The following is an 18,457-nucleotide window of genomic DNA, read 5'->3' as shown; positions in this document are numbered from 1 at the left end:
GCTACAGGCATGATCAGTGTTCCTCTCTCTCTCTCTCTCTCTCAAACAGCTTTTTTCTGTGGAGAAGTTCGATTTGAGACGTTTGATAATTATGGTGGGAGTGGGCTACGTGTAACATGGTGCTTGGAGTTAGTCATCACAAGTGCTTCCCATCGTGGAGACAAGTGAGGGTCTCCGTCTTGAGAGTCTCAAGTGTGGCTGTTGACATATCATTCGAGTTCCCATGAATTCGAGGCACGAACAAAAGAATCTCACTTTATATGTTTTTGGATGGCATCCCGTGGTTGGCTTTGCATGTCCGTATGAATTATTTGAGTCTCCTAGCCCACCTTTCTTTTCTAAAGAGATTTGAAATCAAAAGGTGGCGCCAATGACAACTTACACACTATTTAAGCATTAGCCACTTACTTTTATTTTTTTTGTTTTTTAATTTTTAAGAAATAAAAAAAAATACTTTTCTTAAAAAAATTGAAATCTAAACATATTTATGGACTCGTTGGTAGTATGTCAGAGAAATTTCCTATTTTCACTTACTTAATATATATATTTTGGTATTTTCATTGTAAAAAAAGAAAATAGGTCTTTTTAGTTGCTTTCAATATAATTCTTACACTTGGGGTACTCTTACTGTTGGGATACTATGAATAAAACTTATATTAGATGACTTTTTCTGGTTAATATTAAGTGGCATTGGAAAAAGTTTCTCCCATAGATGCTAAACTTTTTCCTTTCTTATTCTTGGCGCTTTTCTTTTTTCTTTTTGTTTTCCTTTGGCCTTAAGAGTTGTCATCCAAGGCTTTGGGAGTCCAGCTGCATGTTGCTCTGCTGGACTCCATGCATGCTTCACTCTAAGATTTTTCTCATTATATACATGACTGGAAGAGTGGATATTTAAAGGGAGCAGGAAAAATAATTTTGGGCAGTCCATCCCTTTATCTACATGGTTTCCATCCTTTCTTTCTGAAAAACTAAAGATGCCGAATAATCAAAGGTTATCGAAGCCCATATTTATAAGTTTTGTTAAAACTAAAGCTATAGGCTCTAGGGTTATGTGGTGCAACAGAAGTGCCTTATATGTAGATAAATTGTAGGAGTTTATATTATATTGTAGAATAGATATTGGAAACATGTTAATAATTGAAGGACTTGCATATAGCTTAATAATATAAGATCAAGTGCACTTTGGAAGGCTGATGTCATACACCACCCAAGCAGGCAGGTATCAAAATATTCTCTCTCAAACGCAGAGCTTACAAGAACTGACATGCAAGATGCAAACAAGAGCCTTAAAAGATATGGCCAAGAGAATCCTCAAAGGACTGAGGCAGGAGTGCATGCTTCTTGCCCCCGCAGTGGTTTTGTTGGAGGTCACGGGGGTTGGGGCCATCTAGTACAAGGTGTTTGATTTCAAACTAGATTACGTCCACCCTATCATGAAATTTGTGACAAGACACCTAATCAAGAAATGACATGCGTCTCTTTCGAGGGAATCATTGCAAATTGTTCCAATGCAAGTGAAAAATTGCAACCATTTGTTATCCGACATGAACTGATTAGAATGCACCACTTGATTGGCGTAAAGATGATAAAACCTAGCTACTTGTGTCAACTGTTATAACATAAATTATCTTATGCCGTCATCGACCGTCATTGAGCCCCAATTGTACTAAAATATTGCTAGCTATCGATCGATGAATAATTTTACATTTAGTAAAGGAAGAAAAACAAGCAATATGTATTAGTTATATATGGGAGTTTATTTACTAGATAGGGATCATTGCGGTTGTGGTAATTAATAACCGGTATGATATGGTACATGAGGATTTGTTTAGCTCACGGCCTATATGATGATCCTAACGAATCCAAGTTTCTTCTAGGGCATTCCAGCCCGACTTCCTCGAGTATGCATGGACAACAGGCCAAGCAGAGCAAAAGCGTTAGACCTTTGAGATCGGCACTTTCCAGCTTCGCTCAGCAACCTCAACCGTTGGGTCATGACAGAGCTATAAATAAGTCCAAATGTTTTTAGCAAAGAAAGGTGAATAATCTGAACCTGGGAGGAGACTATATCTCTCTTTTCTTCTTTCCTTCTCTTTTTTTCTTCCTTTATTATTTCATCAAAGAAATTTTGTTGACTTAAGCATCGGATGACTGATCGGAATCAATTTGGTAAATCTTCTTGTTGTCTTGCAAGTTCATAGAGGCGATCTATATCAGCATTCCGAGATCCGGCAGCAACAATAGCCATCAATGCTTTCTCTTATTTAATCACTGTTATTCATGCTCTTCCTCACATGCATCTCACATACTCAATTTTATTTAGTAAAAGTAAGGGGCTTGAGATCCTAGAAGGGAAATTTGATTGCCATGCAACAATAAGTCCTTGCTGACTAGAAATTTTATCCCCACCCCTAGATTCCAATAGCTATATCTTGTTTCTGGCAATTATAGTGTTTTACTGTTTAGTTCTCGATCCGCGTGCATTTAGATGTAACTCTATGCCAAAAAGAATATACAGAAACATGTGCAAATGTATGCCAAATGTCGTAAAAAACATTGGCCTAACTATGACAGGATCAATGTTAAATACTATATAGAAGAATTAAATATAGTCAACTGGAGATAAAATTGAATCGGATATAAATCTGATACTAGTATATCCATGTTTATATTTGTTTTGTCTGACGAATATAGTTACAGATATGAATGTTAGTCAGATTTAAAATTTTATATCTATATTTGTTAATTTTAAACGGATACAGATACAAATCAGATAACAAAAGTATATATATATATATACATATGGATATAAATAGGGTAATTAAACTTTATGCATGCCTACAGAATCAAAGATATAACTAAGTGGATAATAAATCAAGTTAATAGTATATTAATATGATCATTTATTTTGTTTAAAAGTTCATGAGTGATATATAAAATTAAATAGGGCTACACATGGAATCAAATATTTGGATATGTATCGGATAGTTATCTATCCATATCTATATCCAATTTTGTTTGATGGATATGGATATAGATATTAGTTGGATGCTCAATTTTTCTATCTATATTCAGAGAAATTCGGATACGAAAATGGATCTGTATGCATATTATCCGATCCACTTTTATTGCTATAGTCAACCGAGAGATTGGATGCTTGAATACTACTTTTGAGTTAGCTTCATTGGTATAACTTGAAGTATGCCAGCAATTCTGGGACCTACATGCTAGCTCAAATTGCCTCTTAGCTGCATGCTCTGAAAAAAATCGGGTTACTTTCAAATGCTTTTTTGTTTCAAAAAGAAATGAAAAGATCTAGAAAGAGTAGGCCAAGACCAATAAAGGTTTGAACAAAAATTGTTAGAATTGATTTTAGAAAACTTGTAATAAGACCAATGGTATCAGGTGATAAAAATAATGACAAATAAGAATTAAGGATTTGTAAAGCCAAAAGCCAGATAATTAAGACAAAATTGTCATGATTATGGACTTCTTGATCTCAGATTTATCATTATCATAAATTAGATTGATTGTGATTATGTGATAAATAACACGAAGCATGTGAATGAAGTTAAAGAGAGAAAATAGTGTTTTTTCTCAAAAAATAGAAATAGTTGAAAAGATGAAGTACACCTCAGTATTAACTAAATAATTTGAGTTCATAGTTCACTAGCCTTATTTCCATTTTAGATTGAAGTACCTTTATTTTTATGTACCATTTCACCATTAACTAGGAGTCATGATTCACCAACTAGACCCTTATCCACATATGATTAAAATCAAAGGAAGATTTAAATCCTTCATGGACTGGTTGCTTTTTGGCAATAAAGAATCTTACATTATATCTTAGCATTGTTTCTTTTTCTTTATGCATTGCCTTTTGTGTATATTATCTTTTTCATGAAATAATCACATGCTATAAGGTGTATTCCTTGATTTTCACATGTCTAAAGTCAATAAGTTAGATGGTAATATATATATATATATATATATATATATATATATATATATATATATATATATATATATTATTTTCATAATTAATTCCATGATCAAATTAACTTAACTAATACAAATTAGTTCACTTCAAAATGATCACCATTAATGCTTTGTCTTCAACAATAACCAGCTTCTATGTTAATTGTTCTTCTCTAGAGCAGGCATACAAGATAATCAGCACATATCATTGGATGCACCACACCATGATAATAATTCCAATTGTTTGGAAAAAAAAAACAGCAAAAAGCCAACAAGCTATGCTAAAAATTGTTACAATTTGCTATTATTAATCTTACAAGTTGTTATTATTAGTGTAATAATGAATTATTATATGACAATAATTCAAATATAAGTTATATATTGCTCAACAACAATGATCATCATTAGTCATTACTGTGCATATATTTTTTTTTTTTTTTTTTTTTTTTTGGTAAAACGGCTACTCATTTCATATAAATCTAACGTGAGTACAACCAGCCATATCACGAGAAAGTAAAAGATACAAAGGATGAGGGGCATCTGAAGCCTCCGTCCAGAGAAAATCTCCAGAGTGCCGAGCAACAAAGGAGGCGACCCAGTCAGCGGACCTGTTCGCCTCCCTAAACACGTGACCAATCTGACAATCACCCATCAGCTGGATCATCCTGCGGGTCTCTCGGATGAGAGGGTGACCATCCCCAAACCGATCCGCCCCTCGGAGCCAGTCAATGACCACGGATGAGTCTTCCTCGAGGTAGACCCGCTCCACCCCCAAAACCTGCCATACATAAGATATGCCCTCCCACGCAGCCCGTAGCTCTGCACCGACCACAGTAAGACCTGGCGCCCGCCTACCACCTGCTGCTATCATCCTGCCCAGATGGTCCCTGATCACAAACCCAACACCTCCAGTCACACCATCCAGAGACCGACTCCCGTCGAAGTTTACTTTGAGATAGCCAAGGGGTGGGGTACCCAAGAAACATGGGCAAACCGGGGCGCTGAAACAGCGTAAGGGGTACCCCAGATGTCCCTGGCAAACCCAGAAGAAAACCCAACGGAAGCCGCAATAACCTCCCTCGCGTGTAGCAACGCTCTATCCGCCACCGTCCTCGGATGCGACCTCCTCCCCTCAAACAGACCGGCATTCCTATCCAACCAGATATAGTAGGACAAGTATGCCACAAAAATCCCTGCCTCGACCAATCTAGGACTCCGCATGGATGCTCTCATCAGCTGAATCATATCCTGCACAGAAACCACCGAGTCGGGTAATGGAATCGGTGACCTCCTCCATATCTCCCGGGCTCTGGGACACTGCAAAAGGACATGCTCGGTCGACTCCTCGATAACCGTACACTCCTCACAGCACTGAGACATCATCATGCCACGTCGCACTAACAAGCTCCTCGTTGGAAGGCAACCCCAGGCCACCTTCCAAATAAATAACGCCACCCGAGGATGAATCCGCAGCCTCCATATCCAACCAACCTCAATCTGGCGTGCTGGCTCCGACCTGACCAAGGCAAGAAGATCTCTAGCTCGAATCCGCGACCGTCCGGACGGCAACCACACTAGTCTGTCAACCCCTCCCCCAGAGGGAACCGGAAGAGCTAGAACCGACTCCGCCAGCTGCTCCCCAAAAACCTCCTGAATCAACTCCACTCTCCACCGTCCCCCCTCTGAAGACAACAAGTCACTGACCCTGGAGCCCGCTAATCTCGCCGAGTCCACCATAGTCGGCAACCGACAAAGCGGCAGCTCCGTCACCCAACTATCCTCCAGCACATCAACAGAGCGTCCGTCACCTATGATCCATCTGATCTCCGGAAGCACCAGCATGGCTCTAGCACACATCTCCCTCCAAACCGGGGAATGGTGCCGACCACCCCGCACCCCGGGAACCAAGTCGCCATACTTGGCCCTCATCAATGAGGACCACAAGCTCTCAGGCTCGAGCACAAATCTCGCCGCATGTCTAGCCACTAAGGCCTCCCGCCTCGCTACCAGAGACTGCACCCCCAAACCTCCAAGACTAGTCGGCTGGCATACAACATCCCAAGCCATCAGGTGGACCCCACCTCTACCACTGTGCCTCCCCCAGATAAAGTTCCTAAATAACTGCTCCAGGGACCTCAGAACAGTAACTGGAATAATGGCATTGGAAAGCAGATAAATGGGAATAGAGGAAAGAACTGAACGAACCAGAGTGATCCTACCCATCATAGATAAAGAGTGCATCTGCCAACCCTCCAATCTGCGCCTGATACTGAGCTCCAAGAAAGTACAATCCCCGCGTCGTAACCGCTGTCCCGAAAGAGGGACCCCCAAATAAACCATCTTGCCCACCTGCGCACCCACTCCCAGGATCTCCAATATAGGGCGCCTCACCGCCTCCTTGGTCTTCGGGCTAAAAGTAACAGCAGACTTGGCCAAATTGACCTGCTGACCCGAAGCTGCACAATAATCCCGAAGAATCTGACAAATAACCCGGGCCACCTGCCGCGACGACCTGGCAAGAAGCAAGCAGTCATCAGCAAAAAGCAGGTGGGATATCGGGGCAGCCCCCACCGTCGGTCTATAAACCTCCAACTCCTGAGCCGCCACTGCCTGGTGTAGGAGTCTGGACAACGCATCTGCACAGAGAATGAATAAAAGAGGAGATAGAGGGCAGCCCTGACGTAACCCCCCCGAAGACACAAAGAAGTGGGACGGTGAGCCATTCACCAAGATAGCAAAAGAAGGAACACGGACACAGCCCATCACCCACCTGATCCAAGTCTCATGAAAACCAAATGCCTGCAGGGACTGCTGCAAAAAATCCCACCGAACCCTATCATAGGCCCTCTCCATATCAAGCTTGATCCCCATCAAGCTCCTCCTCATCGGAGCCCTGTCAAGATCAAACATAAACTCCTGGGCAATCATCACATTATCCGAGATACTCTGCCCCTCCAAAAAAGCTCCCTGCTCCGGACTAATAAGCCTAGGAAGAACCTCCCTCAACCTAGCGGCAAGAATCCTCGCTATAGCCTTGTACAGAGTAGTACAAAGGCTAATCGGACGAAAATGGCTCGGCTCCGTAGCATCCTGCCGCTTCGGTATCAGAGTGATGAAGGTCCTCTGCCAGTCTGCTGCCATCACTGCTGTACTGAAGAACTGCTGTATGGCTGCCGTCACATCGCGCCCAACAACCATCCAATATCTCTGAAAAAACAAAGGTGGGAAGCCATCCGGCCCAGGGGCCTTGTCCCCCTTGAGGGACCACACCGCCTCTCTAATCTCCCTCTCCGTCACCGATCTAATCAGAGCTACTGTCTCCTCCTGTGACACCCTGCCCACTGGCGGAGGTACAGCTGCTAGGCTCCCAACAGTAGACTGCTCTGTCCACCTGGCCCTGAAAAAACTCTCCATAATCCTCTGGATCATCTCCGGATCCTCCGACAGCTGCCCCTCCTCATCCCGGAGGACTCTAATCCTGTTCTGGTGCCTCCTGATAACCGTCGCCTGATGAAAAAACCTCGTATTTCTGTCCCCCTCCACAATCCACTGTACCCTCGATTTCTGTCTCCAGAATGTCTCCTGCTGTCTAAGTAGACCGTCATGCAGGGCCAATAAGGATCGGAGGTCCCCCAGCTCCTCCTCCGCAAGGCCCCCCTGATCCTCCTAGGCGTGTAACCTGGCTATGGCCCCCTCTGACTCCTCTATCCTCCTGAGGATATCTCCCACCTCCTCACGATTCCACCTCCTCAGACGTCTTCTTGTTAGCTCCAATCTCCGGGACACCCGATACATCGCATCTCCTCTCACCTGAGCACTCCATGCCTCCCTCACCACCTCCCATGACCGTGGATAACAGAGCCAAATTTTTTCAAATCTAAAAGGGGCATGAACTGGAAAGTAGGAATCTGTACTCACCAGTATTGGATTGTGGTCCGACGCAATCCTGGGCAGATGGCTCACATGATGGTCCGGAAAGGTCTGAATCCACCCAGCGGTCGCGCAGGCTCTATCAAGTCGCTCCCATACTCTAGCTTGGCCCTGCTGATTGTTGCACCATGTGAACTTAGACCCAGAAAACCCCAAGTCAATCAATCCATTCGAGGTCAGAAAGTCCTGGAACTCCATGACCTTCCTCTCAAATGTGAAAGGCCTCCCCCCCCTCTTCTCCTGAGGATCAACAATACAGTTAAAATCACCAGCCATCAACATAGGGTACCCCTGACTAATCAACTGAGAGGCCTCATCCCACAGTATCCGTCTCTCCCTGAAGTCAGTACTGGCATACACCGCAGAAAGCACCCATGAACCTCCACTACCCTCCGAGATCACCATAACCACCTCCTGAGAACACACATGGAACACATCCAAACTACAAGCACCCTGCATCCACGTAACAATGATACCACCCGACAAACCGCTAGACTCCACAGCATAAAAGCCCCACGATCGAGGTATCGCCCTCCTGGCCTTCTGAAGGCTCCTCCCAGATAAACGGGTCTCAAGCAGTACACAAATCTCCGGTCTATGCAACTGCACAATCCTCCAAAAGGCCGGGGCAAAAGAAGGCTTCCCCGCGCCACGACAGTTCCATAAGATAACCTTCATTGGGCACCCAAGGATGCATCACAACCCCCTACCCCGGGATTGCAATCATGGAACACCACCTCCTCCATAGCACCAACCTTCTCCAACTTTGCAAGACTCGCCCCTTTAGCTGCTGCCAACAGCTGATTCACAATACCCTGCCGATCCATCCCGAAGCCCGGTTGTGCTAATTGGCACGGAGAGTCCCCGGCAACTTCACCATTTTCCACAGGCCCCTCCAACAGCCCACCTCCTGGAAGAGACTTGGTACCGCCCACAACTTCACTGGCGACCTGTTTCCCGGCACCCAGCATCTTCACAACACCAGAGAGACCTCCCTCCTCCCGAGCCAGGTGAGCCGGAAAAGCCTGTGAAGACGTTTTGGAGCTGCCGGCTCGGTTCACCTGCTCACTACTGTCACCGGACTCCCGGTTCCCCACTCGATCCAACCGACCCTCCTTGCCGGTCGCCTCGACCGGAGCCATCATCCCCAATTCCGAGAGCTTCGCCGCAGCCGAGATAGCACGATTTAGCTTCGTCGAAGGGGCCATCACACCACGCCGGACATGCTCGCCACCACCCCTAGACTCACACTCCGCCCGCGGAGGTCGGAGACGAGCCGCCGAGAGGGGAGGAGGGGAGCTCTTGCTCCTGCGTCGGAAGTCAAGCTCCGACCGCGCCTTCGCCGTTGGCAGAGGACGGGTCCCCCCGACGGAGAAGACCGGCCCTTTCAAACCCTTGCCTCCCGTACCCAGAGCCCGACTTGGGCTTCTGGAGCGCTTCCTCGGGCTCGGGCCCAATCCGTCGAGGCACTGCATCGCTGAGGGGCCTGGCCTGTCCACAGCCCGGTCCGACACACCATCCAGCCCACAAACACCCTGGCCCGCCTCCAAGTTAAGACACGGGTTGAGTCGGCTCGGACCAGCGCCATCGACCTGGGTGGGTTGACTCGGGCCCGCCCTACCCTTGCCCGCCCCGGCCGCCGTGACGTCCTTCTCCGGAGTCCTCCGCCGGGCAACCTTCGATGGCATCTGCCAAGCTTCCAGGTCGATCGGGGAGACCGAAGAACCCGACCCATCCCCCATTCCACCCTTACCGGAACAAGGAGGAGTGGCCGTCGAGATCGGCCGGGACCCGGACCCAGCCATCTCCTTCTTCCGCGGCATCTTTTTGGCCGGCCGTTGTTGCCAAATGCGATTGGTAACCAACCACGGGCCAAAGGCCGATGGTTCCTCCGGGACAGGACCACCGGTATTCACTTCAACCTCCGGGAGATCCGCCCCGATACCTTCCTTCTCCTTCCCTCGGTCCACTGCCGGTTCCGCCTCGCCACCCACCGAGGACGGATAACCGCACTCCGACGACGAGTGCCCAATCCGCCCACACCTCGAGCAAGGAGCAGGGAGGTTCTCATAGATAAACCCCTGCCAAAAGGTCTCCTCGGCACCCCCATATTTCCCCCTAACCAGGATACCCGGCTTGAGAGGATTCGAAACATTTAGCTCCACCTTCACCCTAGCAAAGCCATACCGTCCCCCCTGCTCCGTGAAGCCGTCCACGGCCAAGGGATTTCCGGCGCTGGCCGCTATCCTAAGTATGGTCTCCCTTCTCCAATAATCCAGGGGCAGTCGTGGTAGACGCAACCAGACGACCACCCGATCAATACCCCCAACGCCGGGCACAAAATTGGGTCGCCAACGCTCCATTGCCAGAAGTTGGCCTGCCACCGACCATGGACCGTTCTTCAGAGCGGCCTCACGATCCTCCTCCTTGGCGAACCGGACGGCGATGAAGCCATCCATCAATGAGAAACACTCCACGTTATAGTCCAAACGACCTACCCGTTTGAACTCCCTGGCCACCCAGTCAATCGGAACAGGCCTCCCCAAGCTCCTCACAATGACGGTCGTGCTTTGCCATTCCGCTCGACTCCCCTCCAGCTCTTCCTCAGGAACGTCCACCACCTCGGCCGACGTACTCCGCAGCATTTCCAAAACCCGAGGGGGCATCCGGTGACTCGTCCACGCCGACTGCCGAGGGACTCCCTTCGCAACCTCCGCCCAGGAGCGAGACTTCGGTGCAGTCCCGACACCCCGCGAAGCCTGACCACCCTCCTTCCCCGTCTCCGGCTGAGCAGCGTCCCCCCCACCAGCCTCCATAGTTTCCGGCTGAACAGTGACCCCTCCCAGGTGTTTGGGGAAAAGCCCCAACCACCGCACGGAGTTTGGCGCACCTGGGCACACTTCCCGAGACACTCACTCTCTCTCCTCACTCACTCACTCCACTTCCGCTACGTACGTTTTTCTCCGTGCTCACTCACTCTCTCTCCTCACTCACTCACTCCACTTCCTCACTCCCTGTGCATATATGGTTTCAACAATATTGTACTAGTATTTTGCATGTATCATGCATATGAGCTTCTGATGGAAGGAAAGCCAGGGAAGGAAAAGAGGATAGGCTTCGCGGCTTTTTTGAGTGGGGGTAGGAGGGAACTAAAGAGGATATGAGTATCCATGGCTTTTGAGAGACACTTTTCTGCACATAATAAATATACTAAGAAAAAGAGGGAAAAAAGGTACTATGTTGGAACTCTACTTATAGTGTTTAAAGTAAATAAATAAATAAAGTCGAACCATAAAGTGGAGTCTAAATCTGAGAGTTCTTATTATAATAATAAGAAGATATAAACTCCGATATAGTTAGAGACTATTAATTGGCTTGATTGACATTATTTGGAGAAAAATAAATAGTTAAAAACTATTGCAATGACTATTAGTAGCTGCTACCATGAGGTAATTTTTTTTTTCTAGTTGAATTCTCTTTTCACAGTTGGACTCTCTTTCTAACTTATTACTATAGTTTTTAAAATTCTGCATGGACATGCACATGCAGGATAGGTTCATGTTGTATTTTTCATGCAAAAAAATGATTCACCTTCTTTCACGGGCTAACTATTGGATCGTGCAATAATTGTTTCAAAGTTTTGCAAGTATAGGAAAGAAAAAGTTCAGAACGCTTTGAGAGACGTACCAGATATAATCCAAATCTGTGCAGGATGCAAGCCAAGATAGCAGCTATAGTTTGTCTCAATCTTGAAGAGCTTGTAGAACCACATAGCATTTTGTTTTTCTTTTGTATTTCAAAGAAAAGAAAAAGAAAACAACGTAGCCACGTTAAGAATAGGAGTCGCACGGACCAATCACGGGGCTGTCAAATAAATGGCATCATCCCGAGTGGGAGGGGATAAGAAGGACGTCACCATTATCTCCTCATGTCACATCTTGCCTTTGTTTCGCTTCTCCTCTAGCTTTTTGATCCAAAGACTACGCCTCTTCCAGCCACTGGTGATTCCATTCCATTCCTCGCCTCAAGCTTCTGTGGACGAGGATTTGGTCCTGCTCCAAGGGAAACTTCTACAGTGTTAGTGAATTGGATCAATGACATTTGTCAGGTCAAAGCTGGATAAGTTTTTCTTCAAAAAAAAAAAAAAAAAAAAAAAAAATAGCAAGGAGTTGCACCTTAAATTTCTTGAACTGGTTCTCCTCGATCGCGGGCATGTCTAGAAGTTTAAGAAGCTAGCTCTCGACGTACTGATTTTTATCCTGAATTACTTTCACTCAAGAACAACTAGCTGCAGTTTGCCAAAAAAAAAGAGAAGGAAATAAAAAAAAAATTCAATCATATAGAACCATTCATCTCTTGCAATGTATCTGAAAGATAGGATATTAGTAAAAATAATTGATCTACCTGACAAGAAATGTTCGAAAGTAACCCTCACAAAGTCTCATCGAATTGGATAAAGCTGTTATTTATTGGGTGAAGTTGTGAAATTTATTAGTGTTTTATGTAAAGATCCATGCATTTTATAAGACAAGTTCTAAGTGGATGAGTTTATTATTCCTCATGTTTGCACCTCGATGTTCTTATATTGATTCTGATTGCTGACATATTTCCCTTCAAATTTAAGAAGCTGGCTACTAATTTTTTTCCTCAGTCATAGCAGACAATGTTTTGCATGGTCAAAGACTGATACAAGGACAACTAGCTGCAATTTACTCTAATTGCAGAACAACATTCCTTTTGTGACGAATCCAAAAGAGAGAATTTGGTAAGAAAAATAGATTTACCTAATAACAAATATGCTAGTCGATAACTATTAGAACCTTTGCTCGAAAATAACTCTCACAACTTCCCCCTCTAATAAAGAGGTATAGCATTCTCACCTACAAATTGGTAAGATATGAGGTTATAGCTAGAATGTATGCCACTATAATATTGGTCTATCATTTTTTTCCCAAGAAACCTGTAATATCAAATAAAATTTGAATATTTTGCAATATTATATTATGAAGGAAATAATTTCGATTAGTGTCAATGTGTTACAATGTTGAAAATGCAATTTTTAAATCTAACACTTACTATGCAATCCCTGATGGAAGAGGCCAGCATGATGTTCCAATTCCATTATTGAGAGCACCTTCTTAGTTTTGTTGATGCTGTCCCCATGATAGGTTTGTTGATTGCTGACACATGGAATCTTAAAAGGAATTCTCGTGGGTGGTTTAGAATAGAGTTTAAGGATTTTTTTTTTGAGAGAAGATCAGAATTCAAGGATTGTTCATTGAGAATTATTGCCTCAATCTTTTCTACTTTCTTAATTGAAAAGAGGTAATTAGCAGGAGCAATGGCCCCCTACCCCGCTGTCCTTTTGTAAAGCTTATTTTTGATCATCCAAAGACTCTCATTATGTGGCCCCCCAATGTTTGCAATGTTATCTTCCATGTAAAAATCTCCTCTCATTGATTACTAGGATTGCAATGTGGCGAAGGTCATGATGACAGAAGCAATAATGTGGCGATAGCAGTGATGGCGATGTGGGTGGTAGTAGTAATGACAATGGTGGCTACAACAATGGCGACGTGGGATAGTATAGGTGGTGGTAAAAAATATGAGTTTCATATTTTTTTAACAAATTGAAAGTAACTTTTATTTTTTTCTAAAAAATGACAGAAGCAACTTTTGTAAAAAAAAAAAAAAATATTACCGAACATATTTTTTAATCCCAATTTTTGTAATTTTATTTTTTTAAAATAGAAAATAAGAAATAAAAGCAATGCTACTATACAAATCGCAATCAATTATTAAAAGGGCTGGCTAACAAATGATTTGCAATGCAAGGTAAGCAAGTGTATGAGCCATGAACCCATTCTAGAGCACACAACATTGTGCAATTTTCTTTGCAATGTCTAAAGTTAGGTCAGGGTCCAAGACTAATACTCGCACATGTCCGAATCATCCACTTATTAACGAAATCAATTGTTTTGCTGTAATAAATAAATAAATAAATAAATAATAAAAACCTAGCAAAGAACAAGAACATCCAAACTCAAATTAAGGTTAAGCAAACCCCTTTAATTCTACCATAAAATGCATAGGATTCACTCTGTTGGCATCATGCAATGCCTAGGTGTCTTCATCCTTTCCTTTGGGTAATGGAGAAAGATTAGGTTCAAGAAAACAACCTCAGCAAGCATATGAATTGCATGTTACTTGACTAAGGCCCCCAACCACTCTCACAAGTGTCATTTTGAAATCATGAATCACCTTTGAAAGATCTCAAAAAAAAGTGTGACATTTATATTTCTTCCACAGGGCTCTCTGTAATTTTGCTTACATGGCATCCACAAATTGCACAAATAGGGTGTGTGGGTGGGTTTGGCACATATAACTCATTTTTTATAGGAAAATTAGTAGCCATTATTATTCTTATTATTTCTTTTCTCAGGCAAGGCAAAAATCATGGAGACAACCATCAAAATTTCAAAGTCAGCTCCATGGAATCATTAGGACCATTACCCCACTCTATCTGCCTTGATAGCCGGAGTCATTGGAGCACTTTCCCCTCACACACATATATATATATATATCCCTTCTTCCATGCATATATATATCTCTTATTTTCTAAAGTTTGACTCCTAGTAGCTACTACTAGTCCCACATCCATAATCCCTGGTCTCCATTGACCCAGTGGACCCAACCGTCCACCAGATATGGTCCAGGCATAAGGTTTTCATCAATGGGCATGCACTATACCTGCTTCAAAAATTTGTCTAAACTTTTTTTTAAGTTATTTATAATATTAACATATAGACAAAAAATATTTAGAACAATGTAGTACATTCAAAATATCATAATTTTGATGATGTAAGTCATGGCATGCTTTATAACAACTACTTGCACTTTAAAACAACAATTGGACAAATAGAAAAGGTTCAAAAACTAGGTTTTCATAGAATGGGTTGACAATGCTCCTGATATCATCATTGCCACTCCTAATGGTTTTCATATATAGAGATGGGTAAATTACAACCAACTGATAAAGGAATCTATAACTGTGGTCTTCAGACCAAGTTAGCTTGGCCTTTGCTCTGCCCCTATTTTCTAAGCTAAACTGCAGATATAGTGTCAAATATGATTTTTGTTTGCTGCAAAGTTGGTATGGTCATCATACAGCAGAAGTCTCAGGCATGTTAGAGAGATTATGCAAACAGTATTGTTAGTAGATGGGCAGAAAATTAATCATGTTCTTCAACAAATCTTAAATGGTCAACTATTTTGTTCAATGATTAGTCAAAACTATTTTTGTCAGTTCCACAGGTGGGCCTAATTTATTTGACTCTCCTACTGTCTCCTCTTTTATTTCTAGGGATTAAGCTTTTAATTGTCCTTTTACTTGCTAATTTTTGTATATAAATGTTTGTTTTTCTATAGAGAAAATGCTATTTTATTGGTCAACAGAATCTGTCACATCTCTTGAGAAAATGCCAGCAGTGAAGTCTGGACAGATCTTTGTACCAAAAGAAAAAATAGGTATGGACAGATCTTCAATCCAAGATGGAGAATCTTCAAAAGCTAGTAAGCTTCCCAATTCATGCTCTGCAATGTATTTGTTAGAATTTAACCATAAAAAAATAGAGACTTCTTAAGAATCACTGTCGAAGAAATTTCTCATTACCAAAAGAAAAAATAGGTATGGACAGATCTTCAATCCAAGATGGAGAATCTTCAAAAGCTAGTAAGCTTCCCAATTCATGCTCTGCCAATTTAGTTCAAACATGAGAAATTTCTTCGACAGTGATTCTTAAGAAGTCTCTATTTTTTTATGGTTAAATTCTAACAAATACATTGCATATGAGAGGTATTATTTACTTTTTTTTTAATCCCCTAACCATTCATATAATTTGATAAATAGCCTGCCAATTTTGCAGATATCCACTTTTCTTGTTTCACATCTCTAAAATTAAAAAAAAAATAAATTAAGTAAAATATACGTATGCAGATGAGAGTAATTATTATAGGTGATGGATGACCATACTTTTCATAGCTAGATGGATAAAAGGCACTTGGGAGTTTGGGTTTAATCTAAGAAACATATGAAATGAGTTCATGGAAATTTTGGACAATTGGGACCACATTGTGGCTTAGTTAATGGCTATTAATAAGAAGTTACTATTTGCCATGGTCTCCTCTCCAATGTATGCATGCTTATAGGTGACATTATGCATGATAAAGAAGAAGCTTGTGGTTGAAGTCAAGTCCTCCATACCATAGGAAGCAAGGAGGGCCCCATCAAACTCATAAGAGCAATCCTTCTTCTGATAGTTCTCTATCACTGTTTCAAACTGTACACTACTAGCAACAAGCGTAAAAAGGGGTGATTGGTGTTGCTAAACAGACTGTGACACAGTCCTTGTGATGCGGAGAAATCCCTTCACATAGAAGCCATCAAATAATTTTATAAGTTGGTTCTTGCAAAACTTTCTAATGATGATAGCCTTTAGCTCTAGTGACAGAGTCCTTGTGATGCGCAGAAATTCCTTCACATAGGAGACATCGAAAAATTTTAGAGTAAGGTGTTCTCGAAATATTTCTAATAACGATTGCCTTAATCTCCGGTCCGTTGATATATATATATATATATATATATATATATATATATATATATATTTATGTTGATATCAATGTTGAATTGTTGCGACGAGGAGATCCCATATTACGTATTTCTATATCATTGCTATGATGGTTTAATTCCTTATTATATACCTAGATGTTTGATCCTTATGGTTAGAAAAAGCCCTTCTAGCTAAAGCACTTTCCACCTTTCGGTCATTTTCATGTTCCACATGGGGCTAATCACAATATAGGGGATTGGAATTCTCCCTAATAAAGGCAATCTCTTTGGACATCAACTTTGCTGCTTTTCCTCATGTATCACATATGATAATGTCCTAACCTATCACACAAGCAAAAAAGGTTAAAAGACATCTTCAGATTTACCCATCATCGAATAAAATTATGAATATTGCAATAGAACCTTCAACCCTAGCTACATGGCCTTCAATCAATGCACCAAACTTCAATAGTTCACCACCAACTTCAAACACCAACCTCCTCCACATGAGGTCGTTTTTTATGTGTCATAGGAGGTGGCTTTTGCATGTTTCTTGATCAGGGTTGTCCTATGTATGCCTTCACTTAGCCACTCCCATGTGAAATATTATAAACAACTTGGAAGCAGTGATGTTGAATAATACTGCTGGATCGCTTGTCGATAACAAGCTCGACATAGTCCTTGTTTGCAGCAACGCATTGGAGCTTGCCCAAGTAATTGATCTTGAGAAGACCTGCCCTGAGAAAACGGCAAGATCTTCTACATAGAATGCTCAGCACCAGAGAACAAAATCACAATTAAGCATGCAGGAAGGCTGGATGACAAAGTTAATGAAGATTTGGCACAACTAGAATCTACTCTGAAAGGAAAAAGATTGAACATCTTTGGATGCATCATATCATAGAATTCAATGGTACTTCCTTTCTAAAAGCTACCCTGCCCTGACTAGAGCTGGACTTTGTTTATCGTATGACAAGCTGCCACCAAAACAAGGGGGAAAGCTCGTAAATTGGTACTGAACTCTTAAGAAAGTCATACTAAAATGAGTGCATAGAAGACCGGTTGTTAGGAAGGGAAACATACCTTACTGTTTATAAAGTAACATAAACATTGGCGAACAACTCAAGAATCTCTCCAACAGCTCTTGCTAAATCATTGTAGAAACTCAAAAGATTCGCTTATGCTCCGACATTACCTTAAGATACCACATTACCCCTTCCAAACCAAAAGCCATGTCACAAGCAGAAGCTCCGTTTTCTGAAGGGCCTTACTTCCACAAAAGACTCAAATAATTCCAACTTCATCATAGTTTAATAAGATCAAGTCCGAGGAATATTCAATCCAAGCAAATGCAATACATCCCCCAAGACCCCCATCATGCCAAAATCAAGTACTTCGACACCAACCATACATCGAACAGGATTGATGCAATGCAACCCCCAAGACCCCATCATGCCAAGATCTAGTACTTCGACACCAACCATACATCGAACATGATTGGGAGCCATGTCGAGGAGCGCAAGTACAATCATTGTTGGTATTATTACGTAGAAAACAACTCTTCAAGCACGCATCGCTAAAGATATTAACAAACACTTGGGAGCCATGCTGAGAGCACAGGTACAATCAATGTTGGTATTATTAAGCAGAAAACAACTCTTCAGGCACGCAAAAACACTAGTCACACGGACCACCTGATTGTGTTTGATTAACTTCTCCCAGTCACCAGCTCATCTTCAGGGCAGGTCACCGGTTCTCCAAAAGTACCCACACCATTGATCCAAACCATTATTTGTTTCAGTATAAACTGCTTTCACTTGGACCACCAATGAGCAAATGATGATACCAGGAGACTGAAACAGGGCATGCTCGTCTTGGCCAAGCTTTTCCCTCTTCCCAGGTTTAGCAGAGTAGAGCTAACATGGATGACACACGTCAAAC

The 18,457-nt window shown here is 42.6% G+C and overlaps 1 protein-coding gene across 1 annotated transcript; it reads right to left on the bottom strand.

The window, feature by feature from the left end:
* Nucleotides 1-8,547: 8,547 nt before the first annotated feature.
* On the bottom strand, nt 8,548-10,758 carry LOC120108762 (uncharacterized). The gene has a single exon (XM_039122467.3). It carries the CDS (start codon nt 10,722-10,724, stop codon nt 8,583-8,585), a length of 2,142 nt encoding a protein of 713 aa, XP_038978395.2. The 5' UTR covers nt 10,725-10,758; the 3' UTR covers nt 8,548-8,582.
* Between the last annotated feature and the right edge of the window lie 7,699 nt (nt 10,759-18,457).

Source organism: Phoenix dactylifera, chromosome 11 (genome assembly GCF_051530095.1).
Source record: "Phoenix dactylifera cultivar Ajwa chromosome 11, Ajwa_hap1_PhDact_Kaust_v1.1, whole genome shotgun sequence".
Lineage (NCBI taxonomy): Eukaryota > Viridiplantae > Streptophyta > Magnoliopsida > Arecales > Arecaceae > Phoenix > Phoenix dactylifera.
This window is presented reverse-complemented; position numbering and strand designations above follow the sequence as displayed.